General features: G+C 48.3%; 1 protein-coding gene across 2 annotated transcripts in view; it reads left to right on the top strand.

Moving 5' to 3' along the window:
• The window catches only part of PABPC1 (poly(A) binding protein cytoplasmic 1), a 486,449-nt gene that overhangs the window by 260,187 nt on the left and 201,300 nt on the right, over positions 1-24,962 (top strand). For both annotated transcript variants that reach the window (XM_078686948.1, XM_078686946.1), the window contains exons 9-10: positions 2,977-3,249; positions 9,451-9,541. In XM_078686948.1, the coding sequence (XP_078543074.1) occupies positions 2,977-3,249; positions 9,451-9,541 (364 nt within the window). The remainder of the gene's footprint in view (positions 1-2,976; positions 3,250-9,450; positions 9,542-24,962) is intronic.

Below are 24,962 nucleotides of genomic sequence, written 5' to 3' on the forward strand. Positions count from 1 at the left end.
ATAGATCAGTCAGCAAGCGAGTTGTAACAAGCTGCATGTGAATACAACAAGCACTGCCATGGTGATAAACATCAAAAAGCACCAAATACTCACAATCGAGGAACTTACATTTCAGGATGGCACAGTGTTTAATTTCCTGCTTACAAGAACAAGTAAATGAGATATCTGATGTTCTCACATTCAATAATGTGACATTATTACAGGGGGTTAGGCACACCGTAACAGACTGCTATTGCAACACATAAACCCACTGAAAACCCTCACCCACCCTCCGTATCCCCGCCGAAAAACCTACATCCAGGCACTAAAGTGAGCGTGGGTGTCCTCAACTTGGGAGGGGGGAGGCTATGCGCGCTTAATGTGCGAGTGTAGAGGTAGCATGTGAGTGCAAGGGGCGCCAGTACGTGGTGAGTGTGGGGTGTAATTAAATATAATCAAATGAGAACAAACTCCAAGTTGTCGTCCTCCTGCTGGGCTCTCACCTTCCTATACCACGCAAACACCAAACTGCCCATCCCCCTGCTCAAGCCGCCGGCCTCTCCTTGGAACAAGCATGGCGCGTGCTGCAGTCCGCCGCCGGCCTGCGACCAGGAAGTCAGGCAGGCCGGGCGGGACAACCGGAAACAGGAAGTAGGAGGGCGGGAGCCTACCCCGCCTCCCACGGAAGAGCCGCGATTGTTTTGAGCACCGGAGCAGGCAGGAGCCTACCCTGCGCCCCGGTGCCGAAGAAGGAAGGAAGAGTCCTGCTGCCGGTGAGAGCCGAGGAAGCCGGTGAGTGGGGCTTCGCCTTGTTGGGGGGGGGCATGTGTGTGTGTGTGCGCGCGCGCGCGTGCGGCGGCGGGCTGTGTATGTGTGTGAGCGTGCGTGCGTGTGTGTGTGTATGTGTCTTGGAGTCTGTGTGTATGCGTGTGTGTGTGTGTGACTGTGGGGGGTTGCCTGTCTGGGTGCCTGCGTGTAAGTGTAAATGCGTGTGCATGCATGCGCGTTAGCCTAACTTGCTGGGAGTATGGGAGGGAAGTGCACGGCGCAGGACGGAACGTGCGCGTTCGCGCAGCCAAATCCGCCTGCTAAAGCTCGTGACAGTTTTTTGTCCCTCATTCCCCGGCATCGGACAGCTTTAAGTCTCCAGCCCTGGACGCATCCTTCGGATGCGAATTCCAGGGCGAGACCTAAAAAGGGAGCAACAATAGCCTTCCTGGCTAACACACCCATTGAAGACATATGCCTGGGGGCAACATGGGCATCAGTGCACACATTCACTAAGCACTACTGCGTGGATATACAAATGAACAAGGAAGCACAAGTAGGACAGAAAGTGCTTCAACATATATTCAACAGCCAATGCTCATCTTTCACCCAGCCGCCACAAAACTAACAAAATGCTACAATGTCTGTCATAGTGAATCCAGAAAGATTCACGCTGCAAAAGATTAATTTCTTACCAGTCAGTGAAGTTTTGCAGCTTGAAGATCTTTCTGGATTCACTAGCGAACCCACCCACCTCCGCTAGAAAGATGAGGCAGGAGAAGAAGGTGGAAATACAAGGGCAATAAACAAACACACCTTAAGAGAGAAAGTGGAAATTCATTTATTTTAAGGAAGAACTTGATAACATTGCAAAAGGATTCACGAAAAAAACAAGAAAAAAGAATCAGAAGATGGCGCCCAAAGGTGGGAGCTTTCGCAGGAAGAGTGCCGACGTCACAGGAAGGACACCAAAAGGTGGGACGTCGACGCCCACCTGGGCTACGAAAAAAAGAGAAAAGACTACGAGTCCGGACCCAACCACTAGACAGCGGAATAATGCACAGCATAGTGAATCCAGAATGATCTTCCAGCTGCAAAACTACACCGACAGGTAAACTATTCGTTCCAGCACATTTGCTTAAATTTAGGTTCTTTCAAAAGAGTTGGGTGGTTACTAAATATATATTTCAAGCATTTGAATATATAAAAGATACCAATGTTAGATACCCGGAGTTACAGGTAACTAATTCTGTATGGAGCTCTCAGTATAACTTACCTTTCTGATGCTGATTATATAATTGAGCACTTGAATTCAGGCACTCACAACAGTATATGACTGTACAAGGATAAGATGATCATGAGAGCACACCCCAAATTCCTACCAAAGTTAGTATCACGTTTTGACATCAACCAATGCAGAGCACTACTGGCTTATTTACTGGCAGGGTCTTGCTCACCCTAGTTTTCAGGAGAACGGTCTTGTACTACAGGCAAGTGTCCCATAACATCACAAAAACGAGTCAGTTCTTTGTGGGAGACTAACCAAAACCTCAGGACACATCTTTAACTAAGTTCACCCTGGCCAGAAGGAGACTACAGACCATTTAGCGGTTATATACTGGCCATCAAGACACAAATAACCTAGGGTATATTGAACTAGAAAAAATGAGGCCATGTATTATGTGGCACACGTGGTCCTCACGACATACGTTTACAAAACACTATTGCGTCGCTATAGACATGTCCGGAAATTGCAGGGGGGAAATTCGTACTGAAAGCTGTTTGCATACACTGTCTTCTGACCCTCCTCACATATTCTCTGTGAAACGTGAATCTAGAAAAGATTTCAAGCTGAAGAAGCAACTTGTAAACTGTAATAATGGTTGTGCCCCTTGAAGTTCTTATAGATTCACATGTGAACCTCCCACTTCCATTGAAGGAAAGAAGTGAAGGGGTAATTAAAAAAATATATAATTGGACACAGTCACACATGGGGCTTATAGTGTCTATACAGGCTCTGCCTATGTCGACATTCATTCAGAAAATGGTTTTGGATCCAACCAGAAAACAATGGAGTGGTGCAAAACTTGTGAATCTAGAAGAACTTGATAAAGCAATATGTACATGCAAGTAATTGATTTCTTTTAGTTCGTTCTTCAGTCTTTTTGCCAATGGGTGATATTTTTTCTGTGCTGAGCTTTTCCAACTCTGAAACTTTCTTTTGTGTAGGTAATGATGGAAGGTGGACGCAGTAAAGGGTTTGGGTTTGTATGCTTCTCATCTCCTGAAGAAGCCACTAAAGCTGTCACAGAAATGAATGGGAGGATTGTCGCCACAAAGCCATTGTATGTGGCTTTAGCCCAGCGCAAAGAAGAGCGGCAGGCCCATCTCACTAACCAATACATGCAACGAATGGCCAGTGTAAGGGCCGTACCTAATCCTGTGATCACACCATACCAACCTGCACCACCCTCTGGTTACTTTATGGCAGCAATCCCACAGGTAAAATATGTTTACTCTGAGCAGCTCTTTTGTAGGCCCCATGCAAACAGTAAAGGTGTTTGATTGGTGTTTTGAGTTCCAAAATGTAGAAAAGTTATGTTGTATTTCCATTGCAATATAATGTCAAACTTGAGAAATTGGCGTCTATGTATGAACTCTGATGTAAAACTGATGGGGCAAAAGTGGTTACATTGTCTTTTTGTTGCTTTAAAATCGGACTTGGACCATCCAACTACTTGTGTACTGACTGCCCTCACTTTGAGCAGGTTTGAAATCCCAAGAGGTACAATATGCATTTGAGAGTGAAACTGGGAATAACAGAGGTTGGTTTTCTGAAACACCCTAAAGAAATAGAAAGCATTGATGCTTTGACATGTCATTTGTAGTCTGCTGATTGAATTTGCTGATTTTAAGTTTTCAGCATCTACTGTGTATATCTATGCCCACGCCTGCCATCTAGTGTGGAATTTGGAATAGCACAAGACGTGCTTTCGGTGTAGATGTGACTCCGTGATACATGCCCCGCAATTCTTAATGCTGGAGGATAGTTTCCAACTTAGATTTTTTTTCCACTATCTGATTCAGGTTTTTTTGTGGTTTTTTTGCATACCCATGAATGCTTCACATTATGGATCATTTATAATTTGGAGAGCCAGGTGAACTGAGGATTTCCAAAATATAACATATCCCAGAAGATAGTACGCTAGTAATTCCCTGTGAAGAACATAGGGCCAGTTCATAGACAACTGGGGGAGGTAATGGAAAATAATCCCTTTGAGTTTCGGCCGAATCGGACTAGCATAGACTCTGTAACCTCTGCTTGTAGTGTGACCATTACGAAAGTGCTTGTTTGGCGCTCAAGGTCTTTTGTTTGATAAATAATGTTCGGCATGGAAGGATAGACTTGGGTGCACTATGCCCTCATGAACACAGATTTTACCATGTTGACACTTGGTGCAGTCTTTGAGTTCTCAAGGGATTTGAATCCGGATTTGGGAAGCACTATCAGCTATCATAGGTTCAACAAGACCTTGGCCTTTTGCCTGTTTCTTCCAAAATCTCCACGTGCCAATGTTCTTCAGAGCACCCAACTTCACCAGGACCGTCCCTTTCGCCACACACTTGCAGATTTAAAGGATGACCGGAGATGACCATCACCAGACTCCTCCCTTTCAGGGTCAGGGGCATGCATGGCCGTCTTCACAACAGTGTGCTGGCCGTTCCTTTGCATTTCTTCGCATTTTAAATGAGGCTGCACATCAAGGTGTCTGACGCACAATATGACTTCCATTTACTATATTAAAAAATACGCAAGCGCATACTCTACAGTTCTGTCCATGGGTACTCATGCAATTAGCAGTTATCACTTCATCATCGTAAGCACTTGCTGGCAGAACACTTGTCAGTAGTCGTTTGCTGATATAAGTAGAATTCCGGAGAGACTCAAACAGCATATTAACCCCCTTTTACTGTTGTGGCACCCCGATAATTTGTTTGGCATTCTAGCAAGCTCAAAATGCAGAAGCCTTGCCACCAAGTATCCACGTCCCTTAACTCTTGGGGATAAGTTATGGATAAATTGATCTGGGATATTTGCATGCTGTATGCCTCTGCTGTCAATTATCTCAGATATAGTGCTCAGGATTTTATTTTATTTATTTTGAAAGTTTTATATAGCGCGAACAAGATCTTTGCAGATATCCGAGCGCTTTACAAGTACAAGGGGGTGATAGAGTAGTAATTGAGGTAATTAAGGTACAAGGTGCATAGTTACATAGGTAGGACAAAATACAAGGGGTAGGTCACAGGTGAGGTAGTGTCGGTCCTATGACCATAGTCAAACAGTTGCGCCAATAGTATCACAGTACAAAAATAAGGAGCATATACTTGTTTAAGCGTGCTTAAAATGCTTTTGAAGATAGCATGAAGGAATAGTTGAGGTAGGTGTGTGCAGGGTGTATAGTCACACAGGTGCATCAGTAGTACGAGAGTAGGGTTAAGGTGGTGTAGGTAGAGTGTGCAAAGTCAAACCGGTGCGTCAAACAATATAAAATATACAAAGTGGGAACGTATACAATCAAGTAAGTCGATAATACAAGTAATACAAATAGACCAAGGGGTCAGGCAGGTAGTACAGAGCGGAATCATGAGAAATACAGAATAATAGATCATGTGTATTTAGCCATGAGGATCGCTTTTACTTCTTTCTTAAAAAGTTTGTTGGAGGAGATGAGCCTGGTTTCACTAGGGAGTGAGTTCCAGATCCTGGGTGCCATTCCTGAAAAGGAGCGTTTATAGGTTTTTTCCTTCCGAAATCTTCGAGGCTTCAGCAAAAGATTGTTTGAGCTTCTAGTATTTCTAGAGCCCCCAGACATTGTCAGCTTTTGAGTGAGGTAGGCGGGTGAATTCATGTGTACAGCCTTGTGCGTCAAGCAGGCGATTTTCAGATGTATTCTGGCTTCAAAAGGTAGCCAGTTCAGAGTTTTAAAGTCAGGGGAAATATGCAAGTGTTTTTTTGAGCCAGTGATGAGTCTCGCTGCAGCGTTAAGAGACGCTCTTAGGGGTGCCGTTGTAGTTAGGGGGAGCCCGCAAAGTGCGGTGCTACCGGATTCTATGTGCGGGATGACTAAAGATTGTACTGCAGTTTGGAAGTCTTTGGCAGGAAGGAAGGGTTTAAGTTTTCTCAAGGTATTTATTTGGAAGTTCGCTCCTTTGGTTGCCTTGCTGATGTGCTGCTGCATGTTGAGATTGCCGTCAAGTGTTATGCCTAAAGATTTTGCTGAGTCTACTATGAGTCTACTATGGTAGGTTGTACATTTAGAGCTGTTAAGTGCTTAAGCCATGTTTGAGCCGTAGAAATTTTTCCGGGAGGATGAGATCAGGAGGAACTCAGTTTTCAGCGCATTGAGTTTGAGGTGATTCTCGGCAAGCCAGGATTGGGTGTTTCTGATCGTGGTGTTCAGAAGCATGATGTCCTTAGGAGTTTGTATTTTAAGATAAAGTTGGGTGTCGTCGGCATACATGTGAAAGTGAACATTGGATGTTTGTAGCAAAGTAGTGAGAGGTTCCATAACTAGGTTGAACAGTGTTGGGGAGAGGGAGGAACCTTGAGGGACGCCTAGCGGTACAGGTACCGGAGAGGACATCAGGTTGTTGCTTTTGAATCTTTGTGAGCGGTTGTGTAGAAAGGAGGTGAACCACTTGAGAACAGTCCCAGATATGCCCATTCTTGTGTTTAATAGATCGATTAGGTTCTCATGTTTAACTGTGTCGAATGCTGAGGAAAGATCAAGAAGGATGAGGAGGCAGGTATTGTTTTGGTCTAGCATTTGGAGGGCGTCGTCAACTATGTGAGTCATGGAGGAGTGTGGCTCAATGGTTAGAGCGGCAGACCCTGATGCAGAGTTCTGGCTAGGGACCAGGGTTCGATTCCCGCCTGGGCAATAGCTTGCTTAGCCTCCACACCGGCCCCAACAGCGCTAAGGATGCCTAGCTTCACCCTGGGGGTGCCCAGGAGTGGACACTACACAGGGAAAGCCAGGAGGGGTTCCACAGCGGTATGAGTATCAGCGCCAGGAAACCGCATAGGCGACACCGCAAGGTGACCGTCTGGTGACAGTGCGCTCTATAAGTACCATGACATTTACATTTACATTTACATATGGCCGTTTCGGTACTGTGCCCTGCTCGGAAGCCTGATTGATGCGCGTTGAGGAGATCAAACTTATCTATGTGTTTAGTCAGTTGTAGCTGTACACATTTTTCCAACAGTTTAGCGAGAGTGGGAATATTTGTAATAGGGCGGTAATTGTTTAGATCAGAGGGATCTGCTGTTGGTTTTTTCAGTAGCGGTGTGACTTGTCCGACTTTGAGGGCGTTAGGGATGGATCCTTGTTGAAGAGAGCTATTGATAAACTTAGTCCAGAGTGGGAGGAGAAAAGGGGTAAAGTCCTTAACAGCGTTAGCAGGAAGGGGGTCAGTGAGGTGATTGGATGGTTTCAGCGTGCTGAGCAATCTGCCAATTTCTTCTTCAGAGTAGGTGCCAAAGGAAGACCATGTAGCATTGTTCTTTGGTTCAGGTGCTGCTGTGTGTTGGGGGTTGGAGTAAAGGATTGCGTCATTGAGGAGATCGCTTCTTATGTTGTCGGTTTTTTGGTTAAAGAAAGCAGAGAATTCTTCACATGAAGGTGAAACGCTCAAGGTGCTGAGTGTCTGGGGTTGTTCTTTGGATTGTGTCCTGATTAGCTCAAACAATTTTCTTGGGCGGTTTTTTGCTTGGGCGAGCTGGAGGCTGAAGAAATCTCTTTTTGAGCGTTTTATTTTCCTGAAGTAGGCGTTTCTCTGTTTCTTCAGGGTTTTTAGGTGCAGTGCAGAGGGGGCAGACCTCCAGGTGCGCTCTGTCATTCGCATGGCCCGTCTATCATCATTGAGGCTCCCGTCATGGGTTGGAGATCTTGGACGAAACTCTTTTCAATTGCAGGGGTGCAGCCTCATTGATTATTGTGGACATAGCATTGAGATAGTGGTCAGTCAGGAGATGAACGTCCGTGGTGCCGGGAGGGGGAAGTAGGAGATTGCAGCTGTTAGGCGGTAAGGAGTTTGGGTTGAGTTTCTTCATGTCTCTTTTCCAAACTTTGGGCTTAGAGGCTTGAATTGGGTGCTACATAAGATGTTCATTCTAATTATTCCAACACAGTAATAATCCATACCGTACTCCTCTCTTCTAGATATCTGTGCATCTATACCAAGGACAGCCATGTCCAATTTCCTCAGTCAGAGTCTCACCCAACTGCTTCATCCCAATTCCAAATCCCTTAGTTTAGTTATTTGGGACCTATGGTCATAGAACTTTGATATTTGCAAGTGTCACAGGAATGTATGCAATATCTAAAGGAAACTAGAAGGCCTACTAGTTCATGTTATGCAGTTAGATGGAAACATTTTGTAACTTCCTGTATGGTGTAGACATTGGCTGCTACCTTTTACACCACTTGCCACAAGCTCTTTTAAGAAAAATAGCCACAGTTACTTTCCAGGGTAGCCTCTTTATCAGACATCGTCTGTAGAGATGCTGCTTTATCTTCAGTTTACATGTTTACTAAACAGCCTTGTGTGGAAAGTCGCAGATGCGAAGAAGAGCAAGTGGGCCAAACAAAGCTCAAAACTTAGTTCCAAGAATCACTATCGACAGGGCAATTTTTTTTGTTTTGAGCTCTGCTTTTCAGTGCACGCACAGCATATGATGCAATGCAGTATACGTTACATACAGAGAACATTACATATAAAAATGATTTTGTGGCATGTTTCAATGCACCCAGATGCTGCCCAGTGGAGATTTACCTGTTGCTCTTTTAAATATGTCCAATCAGCGTTTGGTCTTGCAGTATTCTCTTTCTAGTGTACAGACTGGCTAAAGAACGTTTATCACACAGAGCGACTACAGTCTGAGGTGTAAAGTCTATGTCCTGACGCAATGTGGGTTTCAGGAATGTATCAAGAGTAACCTTATACGGCAAGCAGGTTTGCTTTACATTTATTTATTTAAAGGTGCATTATTCCAAATCTAACACTAGATGGCAAGAGTGAACAGCAGTTATTCTACACTGTGTAGCAGGCACCAACATGTTTGGTGATAATGCAGTTATTTAACATTCTATGTTTTGATACATTTAGTAACTGTATATACTAAATCGTCTTTTTCTTGACAAGATCTAAGCATATTTCGAAACAAAATATGTAACTTTTTAAGATCTCAACCTCTAATATTAGCTGTATTTTGAGCAGACTTATCTTGCAAATCTTGTTCAATTATATATAAATGTACCGTTATGTTCCCCCTTAATCTAAATAATTGTGCATCTAGAAACTCATGTTAAAGGACTGATCTGTCAGCACCCTACGCTTACTTTTCTGAAGTCCCCTTTCTAAATATTGTACTTGCACATGTTTCGATTTTAACTATTTAGTTCCAAAAGTTATTGTGAACCTGTGGATGGATGGACCATGACAATGCTCAATTGTTAAATGTAGAGTGAAAATACTTTCAGAATTTAATGTAGTCGAAATATTTAGGCATTGTGAACAAGAATTAGTGAACAAGACTAATATAGCAGTTTCTCTATTTTCTCTGTCACGCTAAAAAGCAATCATTGGTAATCTGTTACCAGACTATTCTGAAATATCTTTGATTTTGTCAAGCAGACCCAGAACCGTGCAGCTTATTACCCTGCTGGCCAGCTTACCCAACTAAGACCCAGTCCTCGCTGGACTGCACAGGGGGCTAGACCTCATCGTGAGTAATTAATTTTTATTCTTGCAAATGCAAATGGTGCTGTAAACCAAATGACCTTACTGATAAATATTAGTGTATTCTTTTTTTTATTTTTAATTTTCATGCATATGTATTGATTTTTACAGTACGTGTTGATTAAATGTGGTCGGGCTCAGTTTTTCTGTAAAACCCGGCCAGACAGTGCTGCGGTTGCCAGTTACCAAGGCTACCTTGCCTCTATCCCACCTCATTCCACTTCCACAACATTCCTGGCTTTCGGCTTTTTTCAACCCGATTTTCTTTTTTTGCAGAGTTGTCCTTTTTAAGCTTTCATCTTATGAGATGGAACACACACACACACACACACACACACACACACACAGACAGACACACACCTCTACACCTCGCGGTACCCTTGCGCGTCTGCAGCTCCGCGTCCGTCGTGGGCGCCGGAGTTCTTAGACGCCGCCCTTGCGCGCTGACGTCAGTGTAGGAGAGTGGGATCTGCAATCCTATGGTCATCCCATATTTTTGCTTCACTGGTTTACGACTTTCCCTGGCTGTGGGCCTGCTAATCAGACCCACAGCCCAGCTGTTCTCTCTCTAAATTGACAACCATGTACTTTAGGTGCATTTACCAATTGGTACTGGGCCACCTTATCGGTCCCTGTACAGTATACCTTAGGTATCCAGGGCATAGGTGTACCCAGGGCCTACCAGGGGCTGAAGCATGTATTATGCCACCCCTGGCTGGCCATCTAAAACTGACACAACTGGCTGCACGACAGCTGGGGCAAGGTGGTGTAATCACCCTTTGCTGTAGATATAGTATACCTATATCTAACCCTAAAATGGACACATATATTCCTATCAGTCACTCCTATGGCAGGCCTTATCAATCCTGAAGGCAGAGTGCTTGGAATTATGTGAGATGGTGCTCTGGCATGAGCTGAGCCCGTCTGCAGCTTGCGGAACCAAGTCCTAATAGCTGTTCCATGATAACGCTATACCATATACTCTTAAGTGCATTATCAACCTCGCGGTTAAATGCTAACTCTGGTATAACATTATCAAAACTTGTCGAGTAAGGTGTCATACGATTTGGACACGACATGTATGTAACTGTGAACCCCGGTTAAAGTTAACTCGAGCCTCAGCATCACAAAATGGATGCTGCCACCACAGACACAAGTCTGACCTCCTGCTGCTGGGAGTCCTTCCAGCGAGGGAGGCCTGGACAAAGGGTTTCCTGCCTTGGGAGGTGCTAGCACCACCCCAGACATGATTTTGTGTACTGAGGTAGGGAGGCCTCAAAAGGAATATGAGATGCCTGGGGCACACAAGGTGTCCAGTGCATACACCGTTTCAAACCAGTTGCTGGGGCATCCCTGCCCCAGCTCTGGCGCGAAACCGGACAAAGGATAGGGGGTGTAGCCACCCCCCTTCCTGGTCCCACCCAGAGGAGGGACCTAGTCAGTAGTGCTGGGGCATCCCTGCCCCAGCTCTGGCGCGAAACCGGACAAAGGATAGGGGGTGTAGCCACCCCCCTTCCTGGTCCCACCCAGAGGAGGGACCTAGTCAGTAGTGCAGCCCCCTTAAGGAGTATAAAGGTAGGAGCTGGTCCCATTCCAAATTAGATTATCCTGAACAACTTTACAAGAAGAAACTCTGGACTTCGACGTTCTGCTTCACAGAAGACTGAAGAAATCTCCCTTGTGGGCAAGGAGTGTCCACCCTGCAACTGCAGGCACCATCAAGCGTCCAGCGGCTTCACTTTGTCGTCTTCCCTCGAGGATCCAGACTTCAGAGCCCGACGAGACCCGGATTCCCAGACCTCTCCGACCTCAACTCACATCTGCAGCAAAGCTGAGACCCGTGGGTGCGATGAGACACGTGGGACCGGCCATCTTGAAAGAAACTGCACTTCGCTTCCAGCACGACTCCCGAGGTAAACTCGACCAAGTGCTTTGGGGACTGAGAAGCCCCAGCCCCGAGCAGCCCCTGCACCGAAGATCAGCCCTCCAGCATCCACGAGATCTGCGTGGGGCCCTTCTGCTTGTTTGCTGCTCGACGCGTTGTCTGGTCACTTGCCGGCTGGCTAGTGGCCTCCTAGACGACGAACTTTTGAATCTTTGCTGCTGGTCTGGTTGCTCCAGACTGGCCCTTGCTCCCTTCCAAAAGAGGGGCACCCCGGACTCTCCTAGTCCGCACCAGACGCTTTCTTCACTCACCGCGTGGGTTGCCTTTGCCAAGGCCTGTTGAGTCCAATCCCGGATCCAACACCGCCGACAGCGAGAGCCTGCGTGGGACAGCTCATGCCTCCATCCTGGTCGCCGAAGACACCTCCTGGTCCACGTGGCTGCAGAGTCAAGCGTCCACTCTTCACCTGATCGCGACGATGACATCTGGTTCCTTCCTGGTTCCACTCCAGTCACTGGCTAGTGACTGTGAACAATGTCCCCTCTGCTTTCAGGTCTCCTTCTTCAACAATCCACCCTTGGATTGCACCGGGCATCTTCCTCCTGGTTGCCTGCAGCATCTTTTCTTTCAGGCTCCATTGACTTCAACGCGAGAACCCGACGCACTTTGACACCTATGCACCCGCGGCCCGTGGGTGAGGTAACAAGAGCATTTCGGTGCTCAAGGGTAGTTTAACTGTCCTAGTGTCCAGTTCCACAGTCGTTTAGTCCTACCTAGTCAGGATTGTCCGTACTCACCTTTAACTTGAACTGTACTGTCCATAGACGTTGTTACGCATCTCGTGTGTGAGTTCACACTCTGCACACGCGTTCCGTGGGCCTCCTATTACTTACCTGAAGTTAGTATAGCGTGGTCTTATCGATCCTACAGCCTCTGGACAGCTCCATTCCTTTTATCGACTTTCACATTCCACTTACTTAGTATATGGTTTGTCGTGCCCCTAGGGCACCATTGTAATTTTGTGCAACTTGTAGTATTTTTCGTAAGAGATTGTCATGTGCTTAGCCCTCTGACCTCATAAAGAGTTCAGAGGTGTTGTTATTAATAAATATACTGTTTATTTTCATAACAACCTGTGTGGTGTCCTTTCACTTGGTATTCAAGAGGTTATATTGTGGTAAAACAGCTGGCTTCACATGCCAAAAGAGTTTGGCCCAAGACTGCTTTGTCCATGCTACCATTAGGATAGCTGGTCTAGAAGGTTGACTTACAACCAATCACCATAAGGGTTGTTTGGACTGATACAAGGTGATCACTAGAACTAGTGAGCATCATATATCAGGCCAACTTCTCACAGCCAGGAGCCTCTAAATGAATCGATGGCCTCAACAATGCTATCCGGAGTTATGGGCATGGCCAGAAATTCCTGCATGTGTTTTTCGAGGTACACCATGGCAATCTCATTCAGATATGGGCCGGGGTCGCGCCGCTCATCCACAAGCGAGGAAGTGTATAAAGTTTTGTAGTATGACAAGAAAGTGTTGCATATAGTGTGAGTGGAGTGATGTCGTGTGCCCTGCGTTGTCCACAATGTATGATATATAGGCCGCTTGGTGGGGAGGACGGAGCAACTGCTCTGTTTTAACTCTATTGGTCCCTAGGCTGGGTGGATATGAAAGACAGTGGCGCTTCGCTGGTAGAGCCCTACAAGATCCGGTTTTTAAAGAAGGGATCCGTGGCGCCATTGACGAGCACTTCGACATTAACACCGGCACAGTGGGTTCCTGGACCACGCTATGGGAGGATTTCAAGGCCACCATTCGCGGGGCATGTTATTGCTAAACACGTGGGGGCTCTGCGGGAGATACGCTCCACCTTGACCCGCATTGAAACCGATCTTTCTTCACTAGAAAGGGAAATACTTACATCCCCATCGACATCCAGGGAGGCCAGACGACTGGCGTTGCTATTGGAATTCAGGGACGCTGCAGACAGGGAAGAAAACAAGTTACTTACCTGTAACTTTGGTTCCCCAGTATTGGTAACTTTCATAGATTCCCATGCTTTTGTATCATTATCCGTCGTCGGAATGGGAGTCTCGGTAACAAAAAATAACATAGCAGTAGGCATAAGAGAAAGAAAAAGGCCTAGGCCTCATTTCCTTTTGTAGCCTGTAGGAGAGTAGGGTCTGCAATCCTATGATCACCCAGATTTTTGCTTTTTGCTGCACTGGTTTACGACTTTCCCTGGCTGTAGGCCTGCTAATCAGACCCACAGCCTAGCTGTTCTCTCTATCCAAATTGTACTCAGGTACTGAATTGGCCCTGGGCCCTCTCCAAGTCCCTGTACCCAGGGCTGAGGTGCACCCAGAAGTCTCCCAGGGGCTGAAGCATGTATTGTGCCACCCCTGGATTGACTAACTAAAACTGACACAACTGGCTGCACGACAGCTGGGGCAAGGTGGTGTACTCACCCTTTGCTTTAGATATAGTATACCTATATCTAACCCTGAAATGGACACACAGATCTCCTATCAGTCACTCCTATGGCAGGCCTTAACAATCCTGAAGGCAGAGTGCTTGGAATAGTGTGAGATGGGGCTCTGGCATGAGCTGAGCCTGTCTGCGGCTTTCGGGATCCATCCCTTAGCCGTTTCCATGATATCGCATACCATATACTCTTAAGTGCATTATAATCCTCGCGGTTATGTGCCAACTCTGGTATCGCTTTATCAAAACATGTCGAGTAAGGTGTCATACGAATTGGAATACTAACCCCTCGCCAATTCTGGCGACGGGGTTAGCATTCCACCCTTCTAGAGGGACACGACATGCCTGTAACCTATAACCCGGTTAAAAGTCAGACAGAGCCTTAGCATCCACAAAATGGATGCTGCCACCGAGACACAGGTCTGCCCTCCTGCTGCTGGGAGTCCTCCCAGAGCAGGAGATAAGGACAAAGGGTTTCCTGCCAGGGGCGGTGCCAGCACCGTCCCAGACAGGGTTTTGTGTATTGTAGGTAGGCAGGGCTTTAGAGGAAGGTGACTGCACGTGGCACCCCGGTGCTCACTGTGCATAGGCTGGCTGGAACCAGTTCCAGGGTCACTCCAGACCCTGTGCTGGGGAAAAGCCCGCCAAGGAAGTGGGTGTAACCACCCCCCTCCTAGTCCCACCCATAGGGCAGGACTTAGTCGCGTGCCAGCCCCCTTTTACAGGATAAAGGTAGAGACTGGCCCCCTTCCAAATCCGATCATCTTTGAATCCTGAAACTACTTTCCACGAAAGGAACTCAAGACTTCTTCCTAAGATTTCTCCCTTGTGACTAAGGAGTAGTCACCCTGCATCCGCAGGCACCATCTACAGAACACTGCGGTCTGCTGCAAGTCCTTCCTCCGGAATCCGACTGCCCAGCTCGACGAGAACCGGCTTCCCTGGCACCTCTGACCTCTACCTGCATCATCAGTCACGCTGAGATTCGTGGGTGTGACGAGACCTCGAGGGACCGGCCATCTTCAAGACTGCACGACTTCTGAACAGCAAGCCCGCCGAGTGAATTCCTGGTGAGTGCTTTGGGGCCCGAGAAGCCCCCACCCTGAGCAGCTCCAGCACCGAAGAGCAGCCCCCCAGCATCTCCACGATCTGCGTGGGGCCCTTCTGCTTTTTGCTGCTCACCGCGTTGTTTGGCTACTAGCCCGCTGGCTTGTGGCCTTCCTGACGACGCCCGACGACATTTCTGCTGCTGGTCTGGTTGCTCCAGACTGGCCCTTGCTCCCTTCCAGAAGAGGAGCACCCCGGACCCTCCTGGTCCACTCAAGACGCCATTTTGAGTCCACCGCGTGGGCTTGAATTAGCCAAGGCTTGTTGCCCACTCCTGGGTAACTTCGACGCCGACGACTTCATCCTTCGTGGGACAGCTCGCACCTCCATCCTGGTCGCCGACAACGCCTCCTGGTCCGAGAGACTGCAGAGCCCAGCAGCGCCCACTCACCTGACTGCGGTGACTTCGCCCGGTGCCATCCTGGTGCCCACTTAATTACTGGCTAGTGATTCAAGAACTTGGTCCCCTCTGCTTTCAGGTTTTCTTCTTCCTTGATCCAGGCTTGGATCCATCGAACTTTCCTTCACTGGTCGCCTGCCAGCAACTTCTTCCTTCCAGGCTCCTGGTCCGGCAACGAGATCCCCGACGTCTTTTCAGACCTATGCAGCTGCAGCCCCTGGGCTAGGTAACTTCGGCACTCCGGTGTCCCAGCATAGCCTCACTATCCAAGGGTCAGGATCCACTGTCGTTTTCTCCCTACCAGGTCGGGTTCGCCCGTGAACACTAACTTTGTGAATTCTAGCTTCCATAGACTTTGTCCCGCATCCCGCGTGAGAGTGCACACTCTGCACCCGAGTCCCCTGGGCCTCCTAGTAGTAATCTAACGATTCCCTAGTCCAGTCCTAGCGATTCCAAAGCCTATTAGAACTGTTACTTACCTGCTAGTAATTCGCATTCCACTTTTAGCGTATATGGTTTTTCGTGCCCCTCGGGCATTTGTGTAACGTGCTAACTTAAAAGTATTTTCGTAAGAGTTTTGTTGTGTGCTTAGCTCCCTGTCTCATAAAGAGCCAGGGTAGTCTTGTTATAAATAAATACACTGTTTATTTTCATAACAACTTGTGTGGTGTCCTTTCACTGGGTGTTCAAGGGGTAATGTGATGGTAAAACAGCTGGCTTAACACGCCCTCTAGAGTCTTAGCCTTAGACTGCTCGTATCCATGCTACTAGGATAGCTGGTCTATAAGGTTGACTTACAACCAATCATCAATAAGGGTTGTTTGGACTGATTTATAGTGATCACTAGAATAGTGAGCACTGCACATCAGGCCAACTTCTCACATAGCCTATCACCCTCTTTTTGTAAAAGAGACCAAACTCTAGGCGTCAGCCAATCAGATGTGCCTCACCCCTTAGAACCCTCCAGAAGGAACCTCAGAGCCTCAGATTTTCTACCGCACGTTGTGCTAGGGAGTCTCCATTGAGCTCTGCTCTATTCAACTCTTTAAAAAGGATTTTTACAATTTTTTCTCTTCAGAATTTCTTCAGGATCTCTTGAATTTGACTTCAGGATGGAGGACAAGGAGAAGAAGCCACTTTTCAAACCCTGTTCGACCTGTGGCAGGAAAAGGTTGTTTGTTGAAGACAAACACAAGGACTGCATCTACTGCTTGTACCCAGATCATACGGCAGAAGACTGCAAGATTTGCCGCACGCTTTCTACCAAGACACTACGAGATCGTGCTGGTAGGCTGTTGACCTGGCTGCAGAGGCAAAAGGAAAGGAAGCATGGAGTTTCCAGTGACAGTGAGGAGTCGTCTTCAGCGGTTTCCTCAAAAAGGTCCTCCATCTTCCTCTGTGGAACACCCCTCTAAGGCTTCTAAAAAGACCCCCAGAGAGTCTAAGAGCCTAAGTCCGGAAAAATCTCCTCACCTCTGTGTACAGGAGAAGGCAGGACAAGCTGCAGCTTTTAAGAGTGAGAAGACAGACCCAGCCTTCAAAAAACCCTCTTCACAATCTTCAGAGAGGAGTTCTGAATCCTCTACGACGAAGACGTCGTCGACGAAGAAAATGAAGCCGGAATTGAAATTGGTCCCGTCGACGGGAAAGTCGTCGACGAAGACATCGTCGTCGAAGAAGAAAGCGTCGACGGAACACTCTTCAACGTCGACGGGAGGTATGTCGACGATGAAGACTTCACCGTCGACGATGGTGACGACGTCAACGATTTCGACGACAGTAGTCTCGTCGTCGACGACGACGTCGACGACAGGTTGAACTTCGGTTTCATCGTCGACGACGTCAACTACGCCAATCTCGTCGACGAGAGTGATACCATCGTCGACGGAGCCGTCGACGGTGATTGCTACGGAGAGAAGAGTGACAGTCTCACTTACTAGGATAACGCCAGAGATTACGTCTCCAGGGAGAGTGACTTCTTAACCTCCAACTTTACTGTTTGAACAGGGGGAGTCAGATGAGGATGGCCAGGACTTTTTTTGAATATGCTAATAGTCCATCTCAACTTATGGTCAAGTGTCAGGACACAGATTCAGAGGGGGCCATATGATCAAGGTGAAGAAGAACATCGTCAAGGGGCCCACTCACAGGGATTTACAGAGCAGGAGATGGTTTCAGTACCAACTTCATTCCTGCAGGACCTCCATAAGATGTTGCAGGACTACAAATCCAAGGCAGCTGGGCCAGTTCAACGTCCAGCGACACCTACGGATCCTGCTTCTACGGCTATTCCGGTGATACCGGTTCCGGCATCTCCTCAACCGCAGCCTTCAGTTCCACAAGCTCCTGCAAGGCCGGCAGATAACCAGGATGTGGACGAATCCTCGGATGAGGATCAAGAATCAGACCATTGCACTGATGAATATAATGACTACGTCATCCCGGACCCGGCATCTCCAATTGCGGACCCGGTGGACTCCCCTCCTGCAGACATAGGGGGTTTTCACCAGTTGATGGAGAGGGCAGCAGGAAGATTCAAGTTGGCAATGCCTGCGCAGACAACAGATTGTATTCTTTATGATTTTAAAGAAACGCACCGAAAAACGACACGGTCTATACCAATTGTGGACCATTTATGGGAGGAAGGCGTTAAGGCGATGAAGAATCCAGCGACGGTGGTCCCTGTGCTACCGCGTCTGGATAAAAAGTACAAGGCACCGGATGACGGACCAGCTGCCTTAACGGGTCACCCTAAGCCAGATTCGGTCATTTCGCAGGCGGCGCAGAGGAAATCACGAAATCCTTCTGCTCCATTGACGGCTCCTCCGGATAAGGAAGGACGGAGGCTGGATAACGCTGGCAAACGGTTCTCTTCAATGGCTAGCCTTTTAGTGCGAGCTGCCAATGCTCTGGCAATATTGGTGAGATACGACCGCCAGCTCTGGTGTGATCTAGCCCCGTTCCTGGAACAGCTTCCTCCGAAATCCACAGTGGAGGCAAAGAAAATTTTGCAGGAAGGGGAGGCAACTTCCATGGAGATATTAGACTGCGCCATGGACATCGCGACAACGGCTTTTCGTACTTTGGCTGGAGCGGCAGTCCTCGGTCGCCAGGGGTGGTTAAAGGCTACCTGGTTTCGACCTGAAATGCAGAACAAGGTCCTGGATCTTCCCTTCGATGGGGAGGCGTTATTTGGCAAATTAATAGATGACACTCTCCAAGAGATTAAGAAGGACACGGAGACAGCCAAGTGCTTGGGCACTCTCCAGTACCGCAAGTTCCCCTTTAGGGGCTCAAGAGGCAGAGGAAATAGTTACAGGGGTTCTTACCAGCAGCAACGCTATTCCTCTAATGGATCTGGTTATCAGCAGAACCGCCAGTCATACCAACAAAGACAAGGCCAGTCTTCAAATTACTCTAGGCCCTACAACCGGGGCAGACAGGCTCAACGAGGACGGAATACGTCCAAACGCCAATAGCGGCCTCCTGGCTCTGCCTACTGTTCCCTCCTCCAGGAAATCATCAGTTGGAGGCAGGGTAACCAAATACCTTCAAAACTGGTCCAAAATTACATCGGACCGTTGGGTGCTCAACATCATAAAGCGAGGACATACTTTGGAGTTTACGGAAGTCCCACCACCCAGGCCCCCGGCAGCCATTCCACCAAAAAACCTGCGTCTCCTGAGGCTTGAAGTTCAACAGATGCTCCGGAAGGGAGCAATAGAGCCGGTCCCCACCAATCAAAGGGGACAAGGATTTTATTCCAGGTTTTTCCTGGTAAAGAAGACGCAGGAAACATGGCGACCCATTTTAGACCTCAGGGAGCTAAACACCTATCTCATCTCCCTGTCCTTCCGGATGGTAACCCTCCAGGACATATTACGGATGATCAGCCCGGGGGATTTTATGGCCACGCTCGATCTGGAGGACGCGTACTTTCATGTCTCGATCCACCCAGCACACAGAAGGTTTCTGCGATTCACAAGAGCCATTTTCAATTCAGGGTTCTACCCTTTGGTCTTCGCTCTGCGCCAAGAATTTTCACAAAGGTGCTGGCACCGGTGGCAGCATTTCTGCGAAGACACCATTACCAAGTTTTCCCCTACCTGGACGACTGGTTACTGAAGGCCCCGTCCAGAGGAGCGGCGCAGGACGCTGTTCGGGCTTGCACCAATTTGTTTCTGAATCTGGGGCTCACTCTGAACGGAGAAAAGTCCTCCCTGGTTCCCTCCAAAAGGGCTCGGTTCCTAGGGGCTGTTTTGGATTCAAAGCTCTCAAAGGCTTTTCCGACCCGGGAAAAGAGGGAGAAACTGGAAAGACTAGCTCGAAACCTTCAAGGAAAAAGGTGTCTTTCAGTACGCCGCTACAAATCTCTGCTGGGGGTAATGTCATCTTGTATTCCCCTAATCCCTCACTGCAGGCTCCGGATGCGTCCTATGCAGGAGCAGCTAGACCTCCAATGGAAACAAGTTCACGGATCCTTCGAAGACAAAGTGACCGTCACTCCAAGGATAGGAGAAGCCGCATCATGGTGGACACATCAAAGCAACTTGTCCCAAGGTCTATCCTTCGCAGACGTTCCATCCCCTCAAATAGTAACGACGGATGCATCATTGGAGGGTTGGGGAGCTGTGATGCAAGATCTGCATGTCAGCGGCCATTGGTTCATTATGGTCGTCCAGGATTGTCAAACAATTTCCTGAAAGGCTTGTTCAGAGTATACCCACCAGTGAGGCCTCCACCAACAACTTGGCATTTAAATTTAGTCCTTTCTCAGCTCATGAAAGCTCCATTTGAGCTGATTCATCGTTCTGACTTGAAATTCCTATCTTGGAAGTTGGCTCTCCTCTTGGCCCTTACATCAGCTAGGAGAGTTGGAGAGTTACAGGCCCTCACCATCCAGGAGCCATTCTTACAATTCAAGAGAAACACCGTAATCTTGAGAATGAACCCAAAATTCATTCCCAAAGTACCATCGGACTTTCACTTAAACGAGCCGGTGATTCTGAAAACGTTTTTTCCTAACCCAGCTACTCCGGCGGAGAAAACACTTCACACTCTGGATGTGCAACGGTGCTTAAAATTTTACTTGGATCGCACCAAGGGGTTTAGGAGATCTTCACAGTTGTTGGTTGCCTTTGGTGGTCCAGGCAAGGGTCTTCCACTGTCTAAACAGGGAATCGCAAGATGGATTACAGGTGCCATTCTTCCTTGCCACGCTGCAGCAGGGAAACCTCTGGCTGGCAGGATTCGTGCTCATTCGACGAGATCAGTGGCATCTTCAACGGCCCTCTTTGCGGGGGTGCAAATTAAAGACATTTGCAGGGCTGCTACCTGGAGCAGCGTGCACACCTTTACTGCTTGGAGTCTTTACAGCAAGACGATGCGGCTGTGGGCCAGGCTGTCCTAAGGAACCTCTTCCAGTGATTGGTGAGCTTTCCCTTCTTCCCACCTTCCGTTGATTGCACAGTTGTATTTCTTGTATCGTATTGACTGTTGCAATGTATTATTATTATTATTATACAAAATGTATTTGTGGGTCTAACTGCTTGCTATTCTGATACAAAAGCATGGGAATCTATGAAAGTTCCAATACTGGGGCAAGAAAACAAGTTACTTACCTGTAACTTTGGTTCCCAAGTATAGATTCCCATGCGCCCACCCACCTCCCCAAGGAAAGCTCAGCCTTTAGCAGATATGGTGTCGGATATACAACGGCTACGAAAATCTGATGCTCCGAGGTTCCTTCTGGAGGGGTTCTAAGGGGTGAGGCACATCTGATTGGCTGACGCCTAGAGTTTGGTCTCTTTTACAAAAAGAGGGTGATAGGCTACAAAAGGAAATGAGGCCTAGGCCTTTTTCTTTCTCTTTTATGCCTACTGCTATGTTATTTTTTGTTACCGAGACTCCCATTCCGACGACGGATAATGATACAAAAGCATGGGAATCTATGAAAGTTACCAATACTGGGGAACCAAAGTTACAGGTAAGTAACTTGTTTTCTTCCCTGTCTGCAGCGTCCCTGAATTCCAATAGCAACGCCAGTCGTCTGGCCTCCCTGGATGTCGATGGGGATGTAAGTATTTCCCTTTCTAGTGAAGAAAGATCGGTTTCAATGCGGGTCAAGGTGGAGCGTATCTCCCGCAGAGCCCCCACGTGTTTAGCAATAACATGCCCCGCGAATGGTGGCCTTGAAATCCTCACATAGCGTGGTCCAGGAACCCACTGTGCCGGTGTTAATGTCGAAGTGCTCGTCAATGGCGCCACGGATCCCTTCTTTAAAAACTGGATCTTGTAGGGCTCTACCAGCGAAGCGCCACTGTCTTTCATATCTACCCAGCCTAGGGACCAATAGAGTTAAAACAATGGGAGAGTCGTCTGACAGCGTGTGCGGCAGGGTGGAGAGGCCCTCCACCCAGCCAGCGATGCCAGGGGAGAGGAGCAATGGTCAATTCTAGTACTAGTGTTGTGGAAGCCCGAATGATGTGTATACTCGGGAGCATTAGGGTGCAGTCGAGCCTCTGTCGATTAGGGAAAAATGTGTACAAATTTCTGCAAGTACTGATCTAGCCTGACTTTAGCGGTCCGGGGAAGGGGAGGTACTGTCTCTACCCGGGTTCATTAACAGGTTAAAATTACCCCCCATCACTAAGAGATCTATGTCGGAGTGGAGCAGCGTCGGGTGGAGGCCCTGAAAAAAGGCGGGAGAATCCACGTTAGGACCATAAACCCCCACCAGTGCAATCCTGTACCCCATCAGCACTCCAGTGATCAGCACATATCGGCCCTCATCATCTGACTTACTACCAGTTAATACAAAGGGAACACGTCTGTGCACAAGTATTGCAACACCTCTGGCATACCTACTGTAATTCGAAAAAACTGTGCGCCACCCAGCCCTGAGCCATCGAGGAAGCATCCGTCTGCGCCAGGTGAGTCTCTTGCAGAAAAAGGACATCAACCTTGTGTCGTGCTGCATAGTTCAGTACCTGTTTACGCTTTCGCGTATTGTTCAAGCCACGAACATTCCACTACATAAGCATGAGTCTGGACAGGCCAGACTGCAAACCTGCCATAGCGCCACTCCAAAAAGGACAATCAAGCTTGCATCGAACAGTCCACTCCCATGAGTCCCACCAACACTCACAATCAAAAATGACCAAACAATTAAAACATTCTCCACCCGCCACCCAGCCTCCCAGTGTCCCCAGAGAGGCAAACCCTAAACAAGCGCTGACATGAGGTACAAAACTCAAAAGGTAATGGCCGTGCCATTAATCGAAAATGCAGCGAAAAAACCAAAACCCCAAGTAAGTAAGACAAGAAGGCATTCGCCATAGGGGGTAGCAACGCCACACCATGCGGGCGTCCCAAATAAAGCGACTTCAGTAGTAGTGACAATTGAACAAGTGTAAAAAAAAAGGCAACATCAAATCTGCAACACTGTGAACAGGTCCCTAAAATCAGCCAATAAAGAGCGTTCAGCCTTGGCCGGTCTCAGCGAATAGGTCCGCACTGGACTGTGTGTCATTCCGGGTTGGTGAGTGTGCTGCGGATCATGAAGCCGCTGGGGAGTTCTGCCGTCTATAACCTTGACAAAAGTCCTGAGCCTCCGTGGGGGAGTCAAAGATGCGATATCTGCCGTTAACATCAACCTTCAGTCTGGCCGGATACAACATACCGTACTTTAAACCAAGATTACGAAGAGTTGCTTTGACCCCATTATATTTGCGGCGGGCCTCCTGAACCATGAGCGTGAAATCCGGGAAGAAGGATAAGACGCTGCCCTGCCACCGTACCTCGCCGGCCTCGCGTGCAGCGCAATGCGCGGCGTCTCGATCTCGGAAGTTCATTATCCTGGCGATTATGGGCCTCGGGGGTTGGCCAGGGCGAGGTTTAGGACCCAGAGACCTGTGCGCTCGTTCGACCACAAAGCCAGCCGTGAAGGTGTCCTTTCCGAACAGTTCAATGAGGAGGTGTTCAACAAAAATGTCAAAACGACCCGTCGCTGTCGTCCCCGCCACACCAAGAATTCGGAGATTGTTGCACCGACCACGCGCTTCCAAGTCCTCATTTTTCAATTTTCTCGACTCTTTGCAGTCTTTTAAGCGCCTTGGCGGCACCATCTTCCGCATCAGATATCCTGGATTCAGCCAAGTCCAGTCGTCAGTCGCGGGCCTGCACCTTGGTGCCCATATCAGCAATTTTCTGGTCTAGGCTGTTGAAGCGGGTGTCAAGCGCCTTGAAGCCTGCGCGCATTTCGCTCATCATGGCAGCCACCATGGCGGCGGTGTCTCCCATGTCTGCGGAACTGGTAGCCCCGGTGGATGAGCCTGGTGGAGGGTCTGTAGCAAGCAGGGACGTCTTGTCAAAGCTTAATTTTCTCTGATTGGGGTCTCTCTTCCCCATGATCAAGGCAGTGAGAACTGCGTTGGCGCCAGTGAAAGATTGCGTGTCTGCCGACCGCGTAGAAGGAGGTATCAGGACAGAACCAGGCCACAGGCAGAATCACGTCAAACCAGGCCTCAATGTGTGGCGCCGGACCTGGCGGCGAAGGGACCAAGCGTTGGTGTGTGTGATCAGCATCACGCCGACAGCGTCAGGGAGCAATGACCGCCGTGGCCCGCTGCAACAGCGCCCGTCGGCGAAGTAGAACTCACGTTGGCCAGAGCCGTGTGGGAGCGTCCCTCTCCTTGAGACCAGCACAGGAGGGTAGGTGGGATATGGGAGTCCCCACGCGTAGCGTTTAGGCGGGGCCGCCTGTGGGTAAAAGGCATATTTACAACAAGGGGTGGTGAGGGACAGAGTCTCTGAATTAAGCAGAATACTCTCACCCAGTCAAAAGATCAGGGCTAGATCCAACACCGTTTTTTAGCTCATTGCACCATCCCAGTTTCAGAACCTGGCTGTATGCAAATTAGTCTGTTCCTGTCCCAGTGCATGATGGGAACAGGGCAAACCAAACTACAAAAGCCAATTCTTACACTGGGAAGGAAACAAGCTTCCGGGGACCGGTTTCTGGCATTACAGCCGTCTTCGGCCCGGCTTGCTTGAATCCTGATGGTGCAATGAGCAAGGGACTCATGTCTGAGTATACCCTTCCACGCTTAGGGTGGACAAAAATATTTACAACAAGGGGTGGTGAGGGACAGAGTCTCTGAATTAAGCAGAATACTCTCACCCAGTCAAAAGATCAGGGCTAGATCCAACACCGTTTTTTAGCTCATTGCACCATCCCAGTTTCAGAACCTGGCTGTATGCAAATTAGTCTGTTCCTGTCCCAGTGCATGATGGGAACAGGGCAAACCAAACTACAAAAGCCAATTCTTACACTGGGAAGGAAACAAGCTTCCGGGGACCGGTTTCTGGCATTACAGCCGTCTTCGGCCCGGCTTGCTTGAATCCTGATGGTGCAATGAGCAAGGGACTCATGTCTGAGTATACCCTTCCACGCTTAGGGTGGACAAAAATATTTACAACAAGGGGTGGTGAGGGACAGAGTCTCTGAATTAAGCAGAATACTCTC

Source organism: Lissotriton helveticus, chromosome 4_1, assembly GCF_964261635.1.
Source record: "Lissotriton helveticus chromosome 4_1, aLisHel1.1, whole genome shotgun sequence".
Taxonomy (NCBI): domain Eukaryota; kingdom Metazoa; phylum Chordata; class Amphibia; order Caudata; family Salamandridae; genus Lissotriton; species Lissotriton helveticus.